This window comes from Manis javanica, chromosome 16, assembly GCF_040802235.1.
Source record: "Manis javanica isolate MJ-LG chromosome 16, MJ_LKY, whole genome shotgun sequence".
Lineage (NCBI taxonomy): Eukaryota > Metazoa > Chordata > Mammalia > Pholidota > Manidae > Manis > Manis javanica.
The window spans coordinates 53,615,637-53,637,500 of NC_133171.1; the positions used below are offsets into that span (position 1 = coordinate 53,615,637).

The following is a 21,864-nucleotide window of genomic DNA, read 5'->3' on the forward strand; positions in this document are numbered from 1 at the left end:
TGGCTGGGAATTTTCCTTTTTTAATGGTGGTCACTGGCCAGACAGCATCATTAGCTTTAGGGGAAGGGGACAGAGATACTAAATGTCTGGCACACAACTGTCCATGTCCACAGGGCTGAACCAACTATAGGTATAAAATATTAAGTGCTTGCATTATAGAATTATTAAATGGAATAGACACTGTCTAGAAAAAAATTGGATAATTACCCTCTGCATTTGGACTAAATTTTCCCCAATCCAGTTACTCCCCTTCTATCAAAGGCTATCTATAAAACTTAATACTTAAACAGTATTTGTGCCAGCGACTGTTTTAAGCACATTTCATGTATTGATTCACATAAGCCTCCTTAACTGCAATGGACAAGCACTTCATTTACTACCCTCCCCATGCCCCACGTTAAATAGGGGAGTTCTTTTTGACATTAGTTTTAAGGTTCAACTCTTGTGTGAGAATATTGTACTTCATTTCTCCAGCTCAGCTTCTTTTGTCTGGCATGTTCTCTTTACTCCAATAAAGCATATGTCCCCTTCTCTCATCAGGCAAGTCTGGTCTACCACCACTTTCTAGCTCTATTTTTTTTTGATATCATTAATCTAGTTACATGAGCAACATTATAGTTACTAGACTCCCCCCATCATGAAGTCCCCACCACACACCCCATCACTGTCCATCAGGGTAGTAAGATGCTATAGTCACTACTTGTCTTCTGTGTTGTACAACCCTCCCGGTGCCCACCCCCCACCCCATTATGTCTGCTAATCGTAATGCCTCTTTCCCCCCCTTATCCCTCCCTTCCCACTCATCCTCCCCAGTCCCTTTCTCTTTGGTAACTGTTAGTCCATTCTTGGGTTCTGTGAGTCTGCTGCTGTTTTCTCTTTGTTCATATACTCCACATGAGTGAAATTATTTGGCACTTGTCTTTCCCCACCTGGCTTATTTCACTGAGCATAATACCCTCCAGCTCCATCCATTGTTGCAAATGGTAGGATGTTTTCTTCTTATGGCTGAATAATATTCCATTGTGTATATGTACATCTTCTTTATCCATTCAGCTACAGATTGGCACTTAGGTTGCTTCCACTTCTTGGTTATTGTAAACAGTGCTGCAATCAACAGGGGTGCATGTCTTTTTTAAACTGGGCTGCTGAATTCTTAGGGTAAATTCCTAGGAGTGGAATTCCTGGGTCAAATGGTATTTCTATTTTGAGTTTTTTGAGGAACCTCCATACTACTTCCCACAGTGGTTGAACTATTGGCTCTAGTTTTTAATCTGGTGTCTACATGGGCCTTCACTCTTTATTTTCCTGTAGGACAAGTACGCAATAGCTTCAAACATCTCATTTCTTATGTCTTTAGCAGTCATACCTAATACCTACAGAGCCATTTTATAAACTGCTTTTCTTTTATTTCTTTATAGTCTTCGTCGTTTTTTTTAGTAACACCGAAAATGGATTTCATTTCAGAATAGCCAAGGATCACTACAATATACTGTTTTTACAGAAAGGGGGCACAAGTCTGATAGGCTGGAGACTACTGTCCCTCTCAGCTTCTTAAATAAATGGGAAATAACCCCATCATCACAGAGTTAATAAAAGCACCATACATGTGCTCAGCATAAAGTAACTGAATTTTAGTTCCTTTCCTAGCTGGTTGTCTACCTTTTCCCTCCCACACTGCTCAAGGGCTATCACCCACACCAGTGCTGAGTGTACTGAATGAAGGAGCAAAGGGAAGCAGCACCTTCTGGTGACAAGGATCTCATCCGGCTCTAGGTGACATCAAGGTGGGCATTCAAAGAATGCTGGGAATTTTCAGTCCGGTTCCATAGCCTCTATAAGTAGAACCTGGCCACCTCCCCTAGCCAGGTTAAGAGGCAATAACAGGGATGGGCAGAGGTCCCAGACTAAGGACGAACAGGACACCTGCAGGAACTGGAGTAGGAAGAAGACAGAACCAACAGGACCATGCGGATCAGCTAACAGATCTTAATTCCGACCACTCTTTACACTTACCTGGGTGACTTTCAATTACGGATGCCAAGTTCCACCTCAAATAAACTTAATCAGAACCTCTGGGGATGGGGCCCAGGTATTAGTTTTCAAAAGTTCTCCAATTGGTGACTCCAATGCGTAGCAAAAGGCAGAAATAAAACATTGACACATGGATTCATCAACACCCTTCTAAGGTAGGCTTTCATCCCCAACTTTACAAGAAGTTAAGGCAGGTAAGTGACTTGACCCAGGCACACAGCAGAAAGATGTAAATTTAAATAAGGCTGGCCTAAACTGAAAACCTATTTTTAAAGAGGAACCATCTAACATTTTTAATCCTTCAGGTTATCTTTCCTACCTGCATATCCCTATGCCTTCAGAAGCCTGTTTCTTAAAATCTGCCCAGACTCTCATAACTACAAATGTCCTGCTTGATTGTGGACCCTTCAAACACATGTCCCCTTCAACTGGACAACAGATAAGTGGTTAAGGACCAGAGTCTGTGGAAACACACTCTACGTACTAGGGAATGCAAGAATGCATTGGACCATACTCTTGCCTGCCCAGCACCAAAAGGAGTGAATCCAACTTAAAAGCCATTTCTTGAGTGCTTACTGCATACCAGTGTGAGCCTGCCACACAACAGCTGTTTAGTGAAACATATGCCATGCCGTTAGGTGACATAAATGCATCACACCATTACATTCTCAAGATACTAACTAGTAGCAGTGATTTCCTATTAACATTATACAGATGAGAAAAATGAAACCCCAGAGATTAGAGCTGGTCCAATGTCACTGAGCTATAAGCAAGAAGGCCAGGATTCAAACCCTGGCTACTAGCTTTGAAGCCTAAAAGCTTAACATGATACTGGCTCCAAAACACTGGGTTAGCTATTGGGGCAGTTTTTTGTCCTGGCTCTGCCATGGTATCTCCATGATTCTGAGCAAATTCACCTTCTTCTCTCTCAATGTAGCACTGGGACTCTGGAAGGCCCCTTCCTGCTCATCGACACCTGGTCCTACAACCTAGGTCACACCATTCCAGCTCAATCACTGCTAGGGTGTTGACTTTGAACTACATGTTAAGCCTTCTCTTTACTCTAATTCCTTCCTCAATAAAGCAGGATGATCAAATGATCACATCCAACTAATACCTTTTGAATCCTTTTCTTTTTTGTCAACTACTGCCAAGTCCAGAAAGTTCGCTCCAGTTCAGGAACCAGTCTTGGATGATGCATATGGTAAATACTTAAAACGCCTTCCTTCCATCCACCTCTAGGAATTAATCAAAATCACCTGAGGAAAGGAATGGAGCATTCTTCCAGGTCAATAGACTGCAGCTGCTGGACAGTTTGACAGCTTTAATCACCAAGTCCCCTGTCAAAATCTAAGTGATCACTTCAAATGGGCCCACTTAACCCACATCAGTACTTTTCCCCAGCAACTAAGAAATGTTGCACCATAGAATCAATCCTAACTTGGAACACTTGGTTTTGAAACCAGAGGTGCTCACTCTCATATCTCCAACAACCTTGTCTAGCCATAGAATTCTTCTGAGGCATAGCCCTGGAGATTCCATTTATAAAACGAATTGCACACTTCTCTAAAAAGCTGGATTTAAAAACTCTGATGTTCACCAGTCCTCAGTTGAAAATGCAATACTTATCAGTGTTGCTCTCACATTTCCTCAAAGGGTTCAAACTGTGAAGGGGTCAAGACTAGGACTTACATAACCGTTTCAACTAGTCATAGCTTAGAAGCATGCCCATGACAAAGCCTATTAATAAACAGGGACAGAATCAATGTCAACCCACCCACATTAGCACAGCTTTGTCCTTGACAAATGGGCATGAGCCCTAGACAGGGTGGGCCTTTTGCCAATAAATGCCTTAACTGTCTGCTAATAATTGTGGTACCTGCTCAGATGATGGAATGTATGGTAGATTTATCTACACTTCAGATGTGTGAGAAGCTGGAAACATGTTCAGCATTTTCTAGCTTTATAAATATTTGCTCATCACATTGCCTAACTTTCTAGAGAAAATGTTAATGAATTACCTCTAGGAAGAGACTGGAGGGATTTTCCAATTTATGTACAATTTTTTACCATGACCATGGTTTTACAGACAGGCCCTACTCCTGACAACCACAGAATCACAAATGGCATCTCATTAGGTTGAAGAAAAATGAATAAAACACAGCTTTTGAATCAAAACTGGCTTGGGTTCTGAATACACTACTTGTTTAAGTAGAATGATTTAACTTTTCTACCTTACCAGTGATACCTCTCAAGTGGTAAAATCATGTATGGAGTCCCTGTACAGTCTGACAACCTATAAACACAAAATCTTCCCTCCTGAGGGCCGTAACTGGCTTGAGTGGGAATGGGGCAAAGTTCCTATGTAAAACTTCTTTTTCTGACCACTCCAACTATCCTAACACTTAACAGCATCCTAAAGACAGCTATACTGTCAAAGGTTTAGTGTAGTCTTCTCCAAATAAGCAATATTCATCTACTCCTACTTATAAAATGCACTACTAGATTGCCAAGTCCAACCAGGACTGACAGTTCAGTCCATTTCTTGCCCCTAGTAAGCCCAGAGAGCTGTGCTACCTAAACCAGTCATTTTATGTGTGAGCCTAACACTCCCAATTTGGCCCTGCCAGTACTAAAGCTGGACAAGTTATCCCACACCCATTTAGCAGTAAGGCTAAGGTTGAAACAAGTCAAAAATCAGACTGAACCACTTCAAATTCAGTTGTAGCATCTTCAATCTTACCTCCAAAACCCTACTGCAGTTGCAAATTGCTCCTGCCCTCTAAATTTCTTCTTTATGGTTAAGGTATGTATTCACCTATTCTTTACATAGTCTTTCCTAACCCAGGATGCTATCTTTAGTTGCCCCACCACCCAGGTATTTGATTCAATTCACTTGTTTTCCAAAGGGCCTTCAATTATATTCACCACCTCACCCCAGGCCCAAAAGCCTTTATCTTAGGGCACGTAGGCCCTAAGACCAACACTCCAAATTATTCTAATTTAAAATGGGTGAACAGCAAATTTAGTAAGGCTTAGGTCTCAACATTTTGAACTTCAATTTAACATCAAATGTTTTTTCTACATTCTGGGCTGTTGCTGTGCCTCGCCACTATATACCCCATTCCCCAAAGCGCCTGTGCTCTGCCATGTGGGGAAGGTGACACAAGAATTAAATGATAAATCAATGTTTGATTTGTATTTATTTGTAAAGCACTCTTGTTGAAACTGAACATAGATAGTTTTTATAAACAAAAAATTTCCTTCACACAGAATTCTGGTGTCAGAGCCAGCTAGAATGGGCTACTAGTTGCCTCAACTTAAAAGGGTTTAGAAAATTGTTTCCTGAGAGGTTTTTCTCCCTTTAAATTAGTGACCATTTCCATTTTTCCCCCAAATGATCTATACACCACATACAAAGAGACAGCAATATAGAAATATTAAGCAACTTTCCTCCTTGAAAGACTCAAGTTTTGGAGCTTGGCAGCAAATAAAAATCAAGCACTCAAAGGATGCTAACTTTCCCCAAAAGAAATCTGAATGAGGTTAAAATACTAAAAGTGCCCATTCACAAGTGACTAGGACTTTAAAAAAGGGGAAATTACCTATAGTCTACTTTGCTGGAAGGCTCCATCTTGCTCTAGTGAAATATTCTCCATCTCAGAATTTCTCCAGGTAAGATTAAGAAGCAAACGGTTCCATTTCCACAAATCTTTCACTTCAAGACTAAGCATATACATGTACTGACTTACAACACAGGCACTCCAGGTTAAGACTAGTAAATAATCATACAAGGTTTTGTCAGAACAAATGAAGGAAAAACAATTTGAGAAAAGTAATGCCCTCCACCTATACTTCAAGTTTATCTGGTAAACAGCTTGACTGTTAGCATTTTCCAGATGATTGAAGAGAAAGTGGAGTACTGAGTCTAACACCCAATCAAATTTCTGCCATCCCAGTAAGGAAAAAGTTGGCATGAACAAAATAGATTTATCCAAAGACAAATTTTCAATTCATGTGCTACAAGCTGAGTTCTTTTTAAGTAGCCAATGAATCTTTTAATAGGATGGAAAATATGTATGGACATATACTGAATTCTACACTAAGATTTTTTGATAAAAATATACTCCAACCCAGTTTTTCTCCAGCTACTTTAATTATAAAAATCTTTTATGTTCTCAAAAAAATGGAAAACCAGAAGGCAACAGTCTAATACAAAAATATACAACTGGAAGACATCATCTAGATCTTGACATCTAAATCACGTTCAGGATTCTGAAAATAGAAGCAAATTAGGAAAAAGTACTAAACCAGTGGTTCTTATATAACCCGGAATGTTTATAATCACCTAGAATTCCAAGTAACACCAAACTAGACCACCCTGGAAAACTGAGTTGATAGGCCTGAAATCAGGCTGTATCTTGAGTAATTTCTATGACCAACACCATCCCTGATAAAGATGCACTGTACTTATGAACCATGACTATACAATAAAAAGCAACCAGGACTCTCCATCCAGGTACGTATGGGTCAGTCTAACTTAATGGAGATGCTATCTACTCAACATGACTTTTTAAGAAACTGTGAAAGTATATAAACGGTAACTACATCTCATAAACCAAAATTTCTCATCTTCACCTACTTAAGACATGAGGTCAGAAATAAGTTAACCAAACCGTTATTCTTGAAAGCATTGTCAGCAAGTCCTGATATTTCCTTAAATTATCACCAAAAATTAACAGTGACTTCAACACCTATAGTCATTGTATCAAGTCTGTTTTGACTGTTATCAGTATCATGTTTAACTGAGGATGCCTGACAACAAAACTAACAGGATGTTTTAGAAATTATAGTGACTTCAAACTTTTAATAGTTACTATATAACTGTGCAATGTAGGGTTTTAACAGTTTCTACTTTTTTTTAATGAACTAGGGGGCTTTTTGGTTTGAACCTTAAGTCCAAACCAAATTTGGACACTAAGTGAGGATTAACTCCCTGAAGCCAAGGTTGCCTTAGGCTCTGTATTAGCCACATTACACACACAACCTATTGCCCAACAGAAATCCTTTCATTTAAGACTGAGCATTTTGCATTACTGCCCAAAATGCTGGCATCAATGTCTCTTTACAAGTGCAGTGTAATTACTGATACACTGTATTACTTTCATGACCTCAGCTATTTTGTCTTGATTTTAATGAACAGTTTTTAGGCTATAAGGAAATCCCATAAAACCAAAGGCCCAGAGCCAGAGTTCCCAGTACATAAGCAGGGTAGTCTATAGAGTTTCTTCTGTATCAGGGCCCATAACTGAACCTGACGGACACCAATGACTCTTCTCCCTTACTGGTATTTGCATGAAAGGTTAAGGAGCACTGGAAATAGCCTGTTCAGAATCTGTTTCTTAAAAAATATCCTTACAGAACTTCTAATGCAATGAGACTTTTCATATTCAAGTCAGCACAGAACAATCCAAAACTATCTTTAAATAGCACACTTAAGGAAACTAAGCCACAAGACTGTTGAATTATGATTTAATCTAAATGCACAAAAATTTGAAATTACAAACTCCTCTGGATTTCTAAGAGGAAGGTTATGCATGCCTCTGTATTCTGCACTGTTACATTTGAACCATATAGTGAATTTTACATCATGATGGATCAATTTAGAAGCCCCATGCAACACCTCAAAATGTCTAAAATGGAAGCAATTTTTAAAGCTTTGTAGAAAGTTCTCATGCTAATGATAAAAGCCACTTTTTAATGGGCAACTTTGGGCTATCATGTATCAGGTTGCTTGTTATACTTGGTCACAGAGTATTACGGGACTCAGAACTGGCTTCTAAAAAATGTTAAGTACTAAGATCAGATGACAACCAAATAACTCCCTTTTTTCAAAAGCCTCAACTGTGTTTTATAAAGTAAGATTTGTGTAACCAACTGCTTTCCACAGGACAAGAACTATGCTAATAGTGGGCTCAACTATCACACAATTATGTGGATATTTTATTAATTCAAAAGCAGTTTACAAGAAAATATAAGTATGGCTTTCCAATAGGAATGTTATACCTGGACTTGGTACCAAGCTCACATATTTCAGTTTTGCAAGGAAAAACAGGCTTTCAGGTTAAACAGCAATTTGTAACCAAAACTTTAATCCCAAGGATTCTCACAGAACATATTACAAATGAGAGCATGAAAGAAATTCTTGCACAGTTAACTCAAAAGTTTGGGCTCTACAATGTACCCTTAAACTGGCAGGACATTGGTATCTTGAATAGTCTCCAATTTCCAATATACAGCAATCACATAAGGAATTAATGACCTAAAACGAAGGTGAATTCTTGAAAACTTCTTGGATTCAATATTGAGTAGACCACCTCTGCTCTGTGTGAAGACTAGTTGGGCTCTTTTTTTTTTATTTAAAAAAAACCTCTAATCATAATTGATGGTACAGCTTTAAATTTTACCTGCTGGCTTGTGTTCATAGCAGCTTTTAAAGACTGCTTGTTTCACCTATAGCTGCATACCATATCCTACCCATGGAAAAAAAAATAGTCTTTTTTTGCCAATTTTGTTTCCAATATTAAACATCACACTTTAGCTGGGCAGGAGTTAGAGGTCTATTATCAGTCTATGTGAGACTAAAGATTCAAAGAAAATTCAATTGTTTACGGGAACATTGTAGAGTAACAATTCTTGATGTCACATGCCTCATATGATTCATTTCAAACCATAGAGAATTACATCTTTACGGGTCACTGTTCCGAGAGACAAATGTGAACAGCTAAAACATCTTAAAAATGCACCAAGCTTATGAAGTCTCAAACAAAACTTGAATTTTCTGTACATACTCCTGTCAAATGAAGTTATTTCCTGTACACCACTCCTCTGCAAACTGGTCTTCTATTTCCTTTCATTTGACCTAGATCGGCTTAAAAAACAAAACAAAACAAGAACAAGTTACATCCATAATGTGGTAATGCTTTGACTTCATGGTCAAAGTTGTAACAATTTTATCAAAATGGTTTAAGAAGAAAGACCCATTTCTATTTCTAGTACTTCCATCTACACAAAGGTCCTGAATGTCTCCAGTCATTAGCAATCTTACCTACGAGACCTAGAAAAGGATCGGGATGGCTTGTGATTTCTCTCCCGAGACAGTGATCTCTCTCTTCTCCTATCTCTAGAAAGGGACCTAAAGCCAGAGGAAAAATAAAAAACAGGGCCAGTCAGTACTATATACAAGAACACATTTCTAAGAAGTCTCTAGAAACTAAAAGCTAGTTGATTCTTACAAACTTTAGCTCTTGCTCTATAAACCACTTGGTTTATTACCATTAACCAAGTCATTTAGAAAACAGCTTAGGAAAAGCACAAACGGGCATTTCTGAGAATGTGGCCCAAAAAGGTAATTATTTACCTGCTCCGGCTGCGGGAGAAGCTTCTCCGTCTTGGAGATCTAAAAAGCAGAAACAGGAAAATCAGGCTAACTGTCAATTAGTATTTATGGCGTGAGGCATTTCCCAACTTTTGAATCTCACTGTTGGGCCCAGTGAATGTGCCGAAGAAAAGGCACCCATCGTCCAAAAAAATAAAAACAAAATAAAAAGAAAAGAAAAAAAAGGCACAGAAGGATTAAGGAACCAAAAGCTCAAGTGAAAAGCAGGTATTCCAACCATGGATTCACTTTAACAAAGAATGCTTCACAGCAGATCTGTCCAATGCAAAACTTCATGTCAATCTAACTTCACTACCCAAACACCACACCAAAATGTAATCCCACAAGTAGTTCCAAAAACAGTACCATAAACCAGTATTTGGAACCCATGCAAACCTTTAAGTCCATGACAAGACTTAGGTACCAGGTGGATAGTGTAATTTTGTGAAAACGCGCTAGGTGTAAATTGATGCCATTAAGTGCTACATTAGAACTGCATTTGTGATCGTCACATTTAAGAGTGTGTTTAGGCTTATCAAAATTACCTTAGCTTGGCCCACTTCACCCCCAAAATTTAAAAATTTGAAAACTGTTAGTAAAACCATTTAAAGGTGATAGGATTCAACCAATTTTTTGCTAGAAAGGAAAGCTTAATCTGTTAGAGTCATTAAAATTTTTAGTTTGGCATCTCACACATGCAAATAAGTTCCACTTGAAGGTCTAGTTACATTATGAGTTCCCTATCACCCTTAAAAGTTTTATTCAAGCAATATATATGTACGTTACCATTCAATTATGCACAGCCAGCCTTTGATCCAGAAAAAAGAATTACTTTAAGCCGCTTACTCCTTATTTTAACCAGCAGTAAACTGTATAAGCAGGAAAAACTTACTAGTTTTGGGTTTCAACAAGCTAGAAATGGTGAGGTGAGGCTGCCGGACTGACGGCCAGGAAGAATTTGCTGAAAAGGTTTTGCCAGATGTTGCGTTGGATTTAGTTGGTTGGCGAAGGGGGTGTTGTGGATTTTTCCTGCTTTTTTGTTAGCCGAAGGCTGCTGCTGTAGTTGTTGTGAAGACATTTGGTAAATAAACAGCTGAGCTGATTGGCCAGGAATGTGTGGGCGGTCGAGGTGGCTGCTGCCGATTTGGTTAAGGTTGGAGAGAAGGCTGAGAGAAAACAGCATGCTCGGGAACCAAAGGGCGGTGCAACCTGACGACTGGCCATGCCTGGGTCATGTGAAACGACACCAGCCAAGCTGAATGGGGCGCGCTGGTCACATGACGCTGAAAGGGCTAGTTGACTGGCTAATGCAGACTCAGAGGGTGGTGAGAAGAGACATGATGGTGACTCTGTAACGGGGTTCATTTTTATTAATAGATGGACCAAAAAGCACAAAAAAAAAATGAAAAACAAGCCATCAGTACAACCATCTATTTAGCTAACAAATACTCTTTATTATGATGGGCAACAGTGTGTTGTTTTGTTTTTCAAAATAGCAAAAGGGGCAAGATTTTGAACTCCTATCTCCTAGGACTTCACTCACCTGTAAGAGGTAAATTCAGTCCTATAGAAACTATTTTGGAGGTTTGAGGAGACGTGGAGTTAGCATCCAGACAGTACTGCCTGGTCCAAGAATGATGCCATTTTCAACTATAAAAAAACTGACTTCTTTCCTATTTGGGTTTGAAGAACAGATGACTGGGATTACTTTTTTAGCCCCCTTTATTGGTCAGTGACTTAAGTTAGTTTCAGAATGATTTCTACTTTACTGTTGTAACATTAAAATAGCTGCCTGCTTGATAAATATTACAATCGTGCTAATAGTAGAAAACATTTTCGTGAAGAGCTAGAGTTGAATGTAATGTTTGTACTTAGGGAGTCAAGAAATGGAAAAAGGCCTAAATTGAAGTATAAGGGAAGACTTGGAAAGATGCAGCTACAAGATGAACTAGAAGACAGATCCAAGATAGAAGTTACTGACTACCAACATGAAGTGACCTAAAGACAAAAGCCAACACTCAGCACAACTCACATACCCCAAACTACACCCAGCAGGTTGATAAAAACCTGATTCTTCAGTTTAAAACCCACCAACAAACTTAAGAGAAATACCTGCTCCTATTAGCTACTCCATTACACCAATACCTCTAAGCACGCTCTCTCTCAAGTACCTGCGGCGAGGTGGAGGACTCCTTCTCCGATAATCATCTCGAGGTCGGCGACCCCAAGAGGGAGGTGGGCCACGATTTCGACTTCTTTTTTCACCATTCGACAGTTCCACTCTTACCCGACAGCCACACAGCGTTCTAGGAGTGGAACAATCAAATTTAAAGCAGCCAAACCGATTTTCTAAGAGATGTGTACTAATTTGCTTCTTTGCAAATAACACATCTGAATGTCACAGAATCCATAACCTAGAGTTCCCTTATTTTTCCTAAGGAAACCAACTTCCTTCCATCCCATTGCTTTGTTGGTCAGTATGATCATGGGTTCAATGTTAATTTGTTAACAGTTGCAATTTAAGCATGAAAACCCCTGAATTCATCTTCAAAGAACTGTATGTATCTGTACATCCTGTTCTAAAAAGATTTCTTCCTGAGGCACGAGCCACTTGTTTACTGATCCTACCCTGTATTTGCTGGTCTCCCTTCCTGACAGCCTACTACAAGACAGAGCACTTTGGCCATTTTACATCACCTTCTTTCTCCCCCTCAAATCGTCACAGGACACTTGACTTAAGAAACTGCATCTGAGAATAGAGCTGAGAGTTATCCCCACCTCTCACTAGTCTACAACCATTAAGTTTAGTTGAGCCACCATATTTGGTCAGTAGGTGGGGAAGTGGGGCTCTGGAAAATTTTCTGTAAATCTGCTTAGACAAATGAGCTTTTATACAGCTTTACAACCAACCCTCAAGACTCTAATTCTTGGATCTCAAGGGGTTTCCCTTGATTTCATGAAAGCCAAAGGTTTCCAATCGCCGGGGTGGAAAACACTAGATAACTGTATGTAAGACTCAGGTGTTATCATCAGCCAAAGAGCAAGACCTATACTATCCACAGTTTTGAAGCACCTTTAAAAGATAATGGTATGATAAGCCCCCATGTAATCATCATCCAGGTACAACAATTCTGAGTTATTTGATTCCACAATTGTTTTAGAAACAATTCACAGGCAGCACCACAGCTGACGCTTTGTGGGGGAATTTAGACTCAATTGTTTCAACCACATTTTAGTTGCAGCTATCCACCCACCAAGAACTGACCATTAAACTTCATTTTCTTCATGGAAAAAACTGAGTCAAACTGTTTTTTCTTTTTTAACCTTTTCTTTACAATTAAAAAAAGGTCTATGTAACTATCCAGTAATATCAATTTCAGAGGGCCAAGAAACCATCTAAAATCCACTTATCCTAGAAACTTTAAATATAAAAAATTACAAGCAACATTATTCACCGTTTAGTAAAAATCTGATTAATTACCTCCCATCTAGCTCTCGGACAGCATCGGCTGCATCTCGCGGATCTTCAAATTCAACAAAAGCAAAGCCGGGCGGGTTTCTAGCAACCCACACACTTCGGAGTGGTCCGTAATAGCCAAAGGCTCGTTCCAATTCAGTCTTGTTACCATTATTTCCAAGATTACCTACATAAACCTTACAGTCCAATGGACAGGAATCACGATGCATTTCTGTAATGGAAAAAAAAAACCCAAACACCCCCAATATTAATCATTTTCCCAAATCTATGCTGTGAAAAACAGATCCTTAGGACAGAACATACTAAAAACCAAACATGTCAAAGTACCAAAGTACTACCCTTGAAACATCCATTTCTCCTTAATCAGTACTGCTAAAGGTCGGGAAGCCAGGTACAAACTTCATTAAGAAAAAAAAAGGCATTCTTGCAAAATGAGAAGGAAAAAACACCGGAGGAGCATTTCCTGGAGTCTGGGCACCGACTTAAAGGCTTTATTATTTCAATTAATCTCAAAACACTTAGAAAACAAGGAAAACTTGTTCAGAAACAAGTCCCGGAGAACCAAAAACCAAAAATGGAAAACAATACAGCAGAGGTTAAACCAGTGGAAAAGCGATAATGTGCCTCGTAAGCCAAAACTTAACGAGCTACATTCCTCAAGCAGCGAAAAATGTTAAGGCTTTTCAAATTTTAACTCTATTCTTAACAGCCAAAAAAAGGCTAAATGTCTCTCGGATAAGCAAAATGCAGTAATCTCTACAACGGCATGTTACTCGGGAGTTAAGGGCTACAAACGTGGATGAACCTCAAAAACATGCTGTTAAGACACAGAAGTGCACACAATGCAATTCCACCGAATATGATGAACTATCCCAAGATAGCATATTATCGGTTACCAAGTAGTGCGGGGGAAGGCAAGGATTGGAAATGGAAGCGGCTGCTTAATGAATATAGGTCTCCTTAGTGGGTAACATAATTTGGAACTAAATAGATGTCACGGTTGCACAACCTTATTAATGTACTAGATACCAATAAACCTGTAATTTAAAAACATATCCTTTGTTAATTTCACTTAGGGGAAAAATTATTTCAAGAATTCACTCACTTTGGGGGCTTATCTTTGAAAAATCTTCAATACCTAAAAGCTAACCTCAGGTAACTTGTAAGCCAGTTTCAAATGCATTAAAGGACAACCTAACCAATAACAAGGCCGAAGGGCTTTTTTCCTAACACCTCGTTCTTCTCACTCTGGGCTTACGAATCAATAAAATCAGTCCAGACACATCCTATTTGCGTGTCCCCACCCCGTGCCCAAGAGTTCGGACACCTAGCTACTGGTGATTGCTTTAACAAACTTTGCCATGAGTTTCAGGCCTACGTATTAATGAGAAATAGCTACAAGAACAACGCTGCCCAACGAAGGTCGGTTAAAAAACATAATTTACTTATAAAAATTAAAATAACATGAAAATAAAGGTGAGTATACAAATCACTTAATACGAATCGAAAGATCCAGTCTTGATTAGCAACTTGAGAAAAAACCCTGATACGCTTCCTAAGAAAACGTGGGCCAAAAAAAAAAAAGGCGCCATAAATTCAAAGACCGCGGTCTGGGTGTACCATTCGGCTACCGGCTCCCCATTCGCCCAAACTCTAGGGTAACCCCTTCCCAGTTCATCCCCACAGTGAGGGGCTACAAACACCTCCACCCTAAGACCGGGATATATCCTCTGAAGGGCCGAGGGCCACCGCCACCGCCCCATGCTGAACGTCACAAAATGGCGGCGGCGGCTCTTTGTCTCAATCTGGCGCCGCCACTGGGCCTCGCCCCACCTCGGTACTGGTTAAGTTCCATTTTCCACTTCGCTCAGTTAGTCGCTGGGCTCTTACCGAGATCTGGGGTTAGAAATGCGGAGGCTCAAATCCACACACCCTCGATAGGTCGTCCGCTTGCCTCCCGCCCGGCTCCCGCCGAAGATTCCCGGAACCCGACGTCCACGAAATGGCGGACTAAGGCTTTCTCCTCGCCCTTATTTATATGCCATGCTTGGATCACATGATTCAACAGGCTCGCCCAATGAGAGGCGGAGAAGGTTGTGACGTGACGGCTACAAACGCAGCGAGCTACGTTGTGTGGATTTGTCCGTTGCTGCGCCGTTGCCTCCTTCAGGCCTTGAGTTCCCTCGGGTGCAGTTCCTCCGTTGCGGAACTCCATATTACCCTCAGTTCCTTCTTTCTCATCTTCGGATAAATTGCGGTTTAATACCACCACAGCTATCACTCCCAAACACTGCGTCTATAGCCATCTGCTCCTAAAAAGATTCAGGTATTGGGTGAACTCATTAATCCCTGTGAGCTATTAGGTTGGAACTGAGATCACTGCATTTAAAAACACGCTTCACAAAACCAAAGGAACAAAACAGCGACTCACACTCCAAGAAGGAACTAGCGGCAACCAAAGGGGAGGCGTGGGCGAGGGAGGGAGAAGGGGATTGAGGGGTATGATTGGCACATGGTGTAGAGGGGGGATCAGGGGAAGACAGGGTAGCACATGGAAGGCAAATAGTGACTGACATCTTACTACACTGATGAACAGTGACTGCAATGGGGTATAGGCAGGGACTCGATGATATGGATGAATGTTGTAACCACATTTTTTCATGTGAAATCTTCATGACAGTGTATGTCAATAATACCTTAATAAAAATAAATAAAAACGCTTCAGAGTTACTCCAAAGGCCACTGCTGTTTGTGACCGAGCCACCACTAGGTTGTACCCGTCCAGGTCCCACACAGGCAAAAGCCAGATCCGGAAAGTCTGCCCGACTCCAGCTGGCTTCCTGCCTCTCACCCCAACTGCAGGATTTGGCAAAGACGGTAGCGTCATTATTCCGGCCTCTTAAAATGTTTAATAGAAACTCAGCAGCAAACAAGACAGGTCACGCCATCCGGAAACGCACCTTTAGCAAGTAACAGTAAAAGGAGGTTCCTGAAGAAGAATGAATTTAAATTCTGGGCCTCAGACAAACGCCTGCAAGGGTACCTCTGACCTTTCTCCTCAGAAAGTACTGTGCTGACCTGCGGGTGGGGTGGGTCCGTAGGCCACTCAAAATCTTCCAGTTTTTCACTTTCGCTCGAAGACAAGAGCCACAGGAATAATTAACGACTGGGAGAGAAATCCCGTGATTGTGTTAAAAAAAATCACCAAGATCTCCCTCTCCCGAACACTGAGTTCAAGTAGGAAGTTTATCCGGTGTCTTCAAGCTTACTCTCCTACTCGCTTTCACTATAATTTGACAGTGCTAAAATGTATCCAGTGACAGTGCTAAAATGTATCCACATGTGCTTTGAAGGAGAAAAAAAAGAAAGAAACCCTGTATTTTCAGTGGTTAGCTGAAAGACAGGACAATTGTTTACTTAGGTTTTATTTCTCCGAGATATTTTCTTTTGAAGCCTTACCTCCTATGTGGCTCTAAAAGGTTTATCCACAGTGAAAAACAGCAACAACAAGGATGTAATCGCTCTGAACCTTATTTTCTCACTTATAAAATGAGAACTTCATACTGCGGGGGAACGTGGGAATGGAAATTATACAGTTGTTGAGCCAGGCCTTGTGCTAGCTTTACCTGGGGTGTTTTCCACATGAGGGAGGAATCTAGCAAACCCTTTCTCTTTTTCTTCCTTTTCTTACCTTCTTTAAATGTTTTTGTCTTCTGGCACACTTATATTTGCCTTTATTTGCTCTCCTGCTCTGTGAAAGCTTTTCTCCTCTTTTAATTTTATTTTCTTCTGTCAAAGCAAACACTGAAGTCACATAGTTCCAGATTTGGACCAAATACCCAGGGCTGCTTCCTGCCAAAGTGTTTTGAGAAGAATCCCTTAGCCTATCTCCGTAAATTTTGTCTCTCTAAAACGGGTTAATAATACCAGATTTACAGGGTTGTTGTGTGCTGTCTCCTCCCACAGGAACTTCAGCTTTTGTGTATTGTGGTCACCCAGGACCTAGAAAGGAACCTTGCACACAGCAGGCGATCAATTCATATTTGTTTAATTATTTAATTACTTAAAAGAAAAAATATATTTAAATCACTTGGCATAATCTCTGCTCAAAGGTACTGGCTCTTTTTAAATGTTTTTTTCCCCACATCTCAGTATCCCATTCTTTGCTATCATATTTTCTGGGTTTTTGTTTGTGTGTTTAATGCTAGTGTAGCATGCATCTTTCAATGGAGCCCTTAGTCACCCTAACTGTATTCCTGAACACATTTTAAATTCTCCTCTGACCATCCACAAACACTTCCCATATTCTGGTAACTGCAGCCACCTAAATTATCCATTTAAATCATGGAATGTTTTAATGTTCCTTTAAAACCACTCTTGTCTAGACCCTAAAACCACATGAAGCTTCAAGGGGACGGATGAGAATTTCTTGGTGGGACTGGGAATGGGATCAGATGTAGTGAACATCTCATGATTTTCTTGGGTGAACTACCTTTCTCTTAGTAAAACATGTTACTGATTTATGGGTGGTTTGGCCCTACACCCCACTTTTTCAGGGGTTAGAGACATGATCTCCCCCATTAATTAAATCATTCTAGTTCTCAGCCAACCCTCACCCCTACCCCAGTTAATTCAAGAATGGGTGAGTAATCCAGTCAAGCCAATCAGTTGTTAATTACAGCATTGTTGCTAGGTCAGCCAGGGAGAGGTGCGTTCGTTTCCTCTTGGCTAGATGGGTCCTGAGCCAGGGCAGCCATCCTGTTTCCAGGAAGGAAGAAGCAGCCTACGGACCCAATCTAAAGGAAGAGAGAGCTGAGAGGTGGGGACTAAGCAGCCCTGCAACTCTAAGGAGCCCTGACCTTGTTTCCATTTTTGGAATTCCCAGTTATTTGAACATACAAGTTCCCTTATTTCTTCCCCCGATTTACCCAGACTACTTTGATTGATTTTTTCCTGTCACTTGCAAACAGAAATATTCTAAATACAGGAATTACTGACCCAAACTTTTCTCTACCTCAAGTCAAGAACTACAGCACTAAGATATCTTCCAACTCTAAAATTCACCCATCACTTACTTCACTAAGTACTTGTTTTCCTAATTTAGGGAAAAAAGTTACTGATGGCCAGGCATTAATATCTATGTAAAAGAATTAATACTTTAAATATTGTACTTTACTTCAAGTATCCATGAAGGAAAATCTAAAAGATTTATTACATAACATAACAATAGTTATGGACTATAACAGTATATATAGTTCATTAACTACTTAGTTCAGTGGCCTGCCAGGAAGCAGATTGACACACTCAACAAAAGGTTAACTGAAAAGGTAATTATTTACAGAGGTATGGACAGGGTTAAGGAAACCCACAAACGAGGGAGTCCTCCCAGAGGCAGCTATTAGGCCCAGTGGGGCATAGAAAGGGAGCAGGGCTACCAGAACCAGCTAAGCACTGTAGCTATGAAGAGAGGCCACTGTGAACATAGGTAGAGGAACTGGGGCAGCCCAGTTTGGAGGTGGAAGAGGGGAAGTCAGAGGTGGAACAATTGGGTTACTCACTTTCTATAGTCCCATTTCTTAGTGGTGCCTCCTATTGCCCAAAGCATCTGGAAACCTGCAGGCAAGAAAACCAGGAGGTCAGCCTCCCAGGGCACAGAGCAGGGCAGAGAAGACTAGGATACTACCTAAAGCTGTGCTGTCCAGTAGGGCAGCCACTAGGTATAGGTGGCTTTTTGCATCTGAATTGAGATGTGCTATAAAATGTAAAATACATGCTGGATTTCAAATACTTAGTGTAAAAGAAAAACAGTAAAATATCTCATTATTAATTTTTTTTTCCTTTTCTTTTTTTCTCCCAGAACTGAGGAATTTTTATTTTATGTACAAAGAGCTAACATTGTTTCTGTGGTAACTAAACATAGCCTGGATGATCTATTCAGGGACATTCACTTAATCCAATTTACTAAAGGCTATATCCTCCGCTTACTGATGGGAAACACTGGCACCACATATTGAGGCTGTATTTCCGGTTCAGACTGTAGCAGTTTGATCATAAGTGACAAGAATGAGAACCCTGGCCAAATTTTCTCAGATGGCTCTGGGAGAACTGCTGGGGACCCAAGTTGCTTTCACAGGCCTAGTGAGGAAAAAGGCCTCATTATTGATTTCTATGTTGGTTACATGTTGAAATATTTTTTGTTGTATTGAGTTAAATATATTATTAGAATTAACTTCATCTGTTTTTTTATACTTTTTAACTATGGCTACTAGAATACTTAAAATTACATGCTTGACTCACACTCAATACATTAAACTTACAATGTTGCTTATAGTATTTAAAGAATTAAATCAGTCAAGTGTGTAAATAAGGTTAATTATTTAGGGAAATTCTGCTTAACTTCTGATTCAATTAAAAATTTGTCTAAGGCCTGTGGGAATTATTGATCTTATTAAAGAAATCAGATTTTTAGAAAACAAAATAACAATGATTGAAGTTTAGCTTAACTGTACAAACTGAACTGGATTTAAGAATTTGAAACTTTGATAAATTTAATATTAATCAAAACACCAGAATTGATCATTATTCCTTTCCAGACAGAAGAACCCCCCAACCTCTGAAAAATAAGTTGTCACCTGGAACCTTCTATGTGGAGGAGGGGGGATGTTGTCTAACATGCTATTATAGCAGCTCTCTGAGACTTTCAGAGAAAAACACAGTAAGGACATATAATATGGGACTTCGAACCAGCCCTACCTCTAGGGAGAGGAAAGAGGGCTGGGGATTGAGTTCAGTCATGTAGCCAGTGATTTAATCAATCAAGTGTAGGTAATGAAACTCCCATTAAATCTCTGCTCTGAAGCTCAGTGGAGCTTACTGGTTGACGAGCACATTGATCTGCTGGAAGGGTGATGCATCCTGAGGTGAGGACACTGAAGCGACCCTCCCAAACTTGCCCCATACATTTCTGTATTTGGCTGCTCCTAATCTGTATCTTTCATAATGAAAATGGAACAGCAAATATAGTGGTTTCTTTGTTCTGTGAGTCATCTTCATGAATTATTGAACCTACGGGCCTGTGAGAACCCTTAGATTTGTAGCCATGTATTCAGAAATGCAGGTGGCCTGGATACCCCCAGAAATTGAGGCTGGTGTCTGAAATGGAGACAATCTTGTTGGGAAGAATGCCCTTAAGCCTATGTGTCTGATGTTAACTCTGGGCGTCTTAATAACAAACTGAATTGCAGTATACCAGTTGGTGTTGGAAAGTTTGGGTTGAAATGGAATAACAACCTACATAATGGGAGGAAAATGTTTGCAAACCATATATCTGATAAGAGTCTAGTGCTCAGGACTCATGTACAGCACCCTTACAATCCAACAACAAAAAGACAAATGATCCATGTGCAAAACTACTTGAATAGACAGACACTTACTCCTCCAAAGAAGGTATACAAATACATGAAAAGATTCTCAACATCATTAGTCATTAGGAAAATGCAAATCAAAACCAAAATGAGGTATACCATCACACCATTAAGACAGCTATAACAATTTTTTTAAAAAGGAAAATATCAAATGTTGGTGAGGAAGTGGATAAATTAGAACCCTCATAGGTAGCTGCTAGGAGTGTAAAATAGTGCAGCTGCTATGGAGAAGTTTTGTAGTTCTTCACAAAGTTAAACATAGGATTACCTTATGACGTAGTAATTGCACTTCTAGGTATATACGCCAGAGATTTGAAAACTGGTACTCAAACACATGCATGTTCATAGCAGCACTGTTCACAGTTGCCAAAATGTAGGAACAGCCCAAATGTCCATCAATGGATAAACAAATTGTAGTATATACGGACAATGGAATATGATTCAGTTAAAGAAACGAATGAAGTACTGATACATGCTACCATGATAAACCTTGAAAACATTATGCTAAGTGAAAGAGGCCAGGCACATGTTAGTTCACGCCCCTATAAGAAGAGGACAGAGAGATCTCTAGCCCTCTTTTAGCCATGTGAAGATACACAGAGAAGCCATCAGGCTGCAACCCAGAAGTGGGCTCTTACCAGAACCTGACCGTGCTGGCACCCTGATCTTGGGCTTCAGCCTTTAGCACTGTGAAAAATAAATTTATGCTGTTTATAAACCAGTCTACAGGACTTTGGTATAGCAGCCCAAACTAAGACATCTAAGAAATCACACCTGTAGATACAATACATCAGAGTTTCAACCCTGGACCAGGATATGGGATATGAACCCTGACTATGTATTTGGTGATATTAAGGAATTATTATTAATTTTTAAAGAATTATAATACTGTGCTTATGACTTTTTAAGTCCCTATCTTTTAGACATAAATGCTGAAATATGTATGAAATAATATTATTTGCTTTAATGTAATATGGGGATGGGGGAAGTGAATTGGGGTTACAGATAAAACAGGCTTGACTGTGAGCTGAGAGCTGTTGCAGTTGGGTGTAGTGGGTACATGGGCACATTATCTCTTGTATACTTGTTATATGTTTGAAATTTGCCATAATTAAGAAGTAAAAAAAAAAAGGCAAAGAAATGAGAAACCACAAGAAAGCAGGAAGGGAAGAAGAAAAGGAGTAATTATGCTTCCACTTACATTCATAATGTAACATTCTATAGATTACAGAACATTCATGTTCAACAACTCAGAAGAGACAGGCTAGCTCCCAGCTTCTTCCTGAATCCCTTCTTTGCCAGTCACAAGATCCCTGCCTCCTTGAGACAGGCCAGCCTGCCACACAGAAGACAATACCTGTTCATCAGAAATGAATGTGAAAGCTCTTGTCCCCAGCCCTCCCCACACTTGCCCAGGCTCTGCAGCAATCCTCAGGCTTTGGTCCAGGAGCAGAGAGAGGCTGTGAGGAAGAGACCCCGAGCAATCGCACCCG

At 40.0% G+C, this 21,864-nt stretch overlaps 1 protein-coding gene and 1 pseudogene across 1 annotated transcript; both read right to left on the reverse strand.

Moving 5' to 3' along the window:
* Positions 1-8,162: 8,162 nt before the first annotated feature.
* SRSF3 (serine and arginine rich splicing factor 3) lies at positions 8,163-14,990 on the reverse strand. Its single transcript, XM_017643529.3, has 6 exons — positions 14,838-14,990; positions 12,951-13,158; positions 11,641-11,775; positions 9,452-9,490; positions 9,140-9,226; positions 8,163-8,962 (listed from the first exon to the last, which is right to left on the reverse strand). Exons 2-6 carry the CDS (start codon positions 13,154-13,156, stop codon positions 8,935-8,937), a joined length of 495 nt encoding a protein of 164 aa, XP_017499018.1. The 5' UTR covers positions 13,157-13,158; positions 14,838-14,990; the 3' UTR covers positions 8,163-8,934.
* Positions 14,991-18,895: 3,905 nt separating this feature from the next.
* On the reverse strand, positions 18,896-20,711 carry LOC118970121 (small ribosomal subunit protein uS14 pseudogene; annotated as a pseudogene).
* Between the last annotated feature and the right edge of the window lie 1,153 nt (positions 20,712-21,864).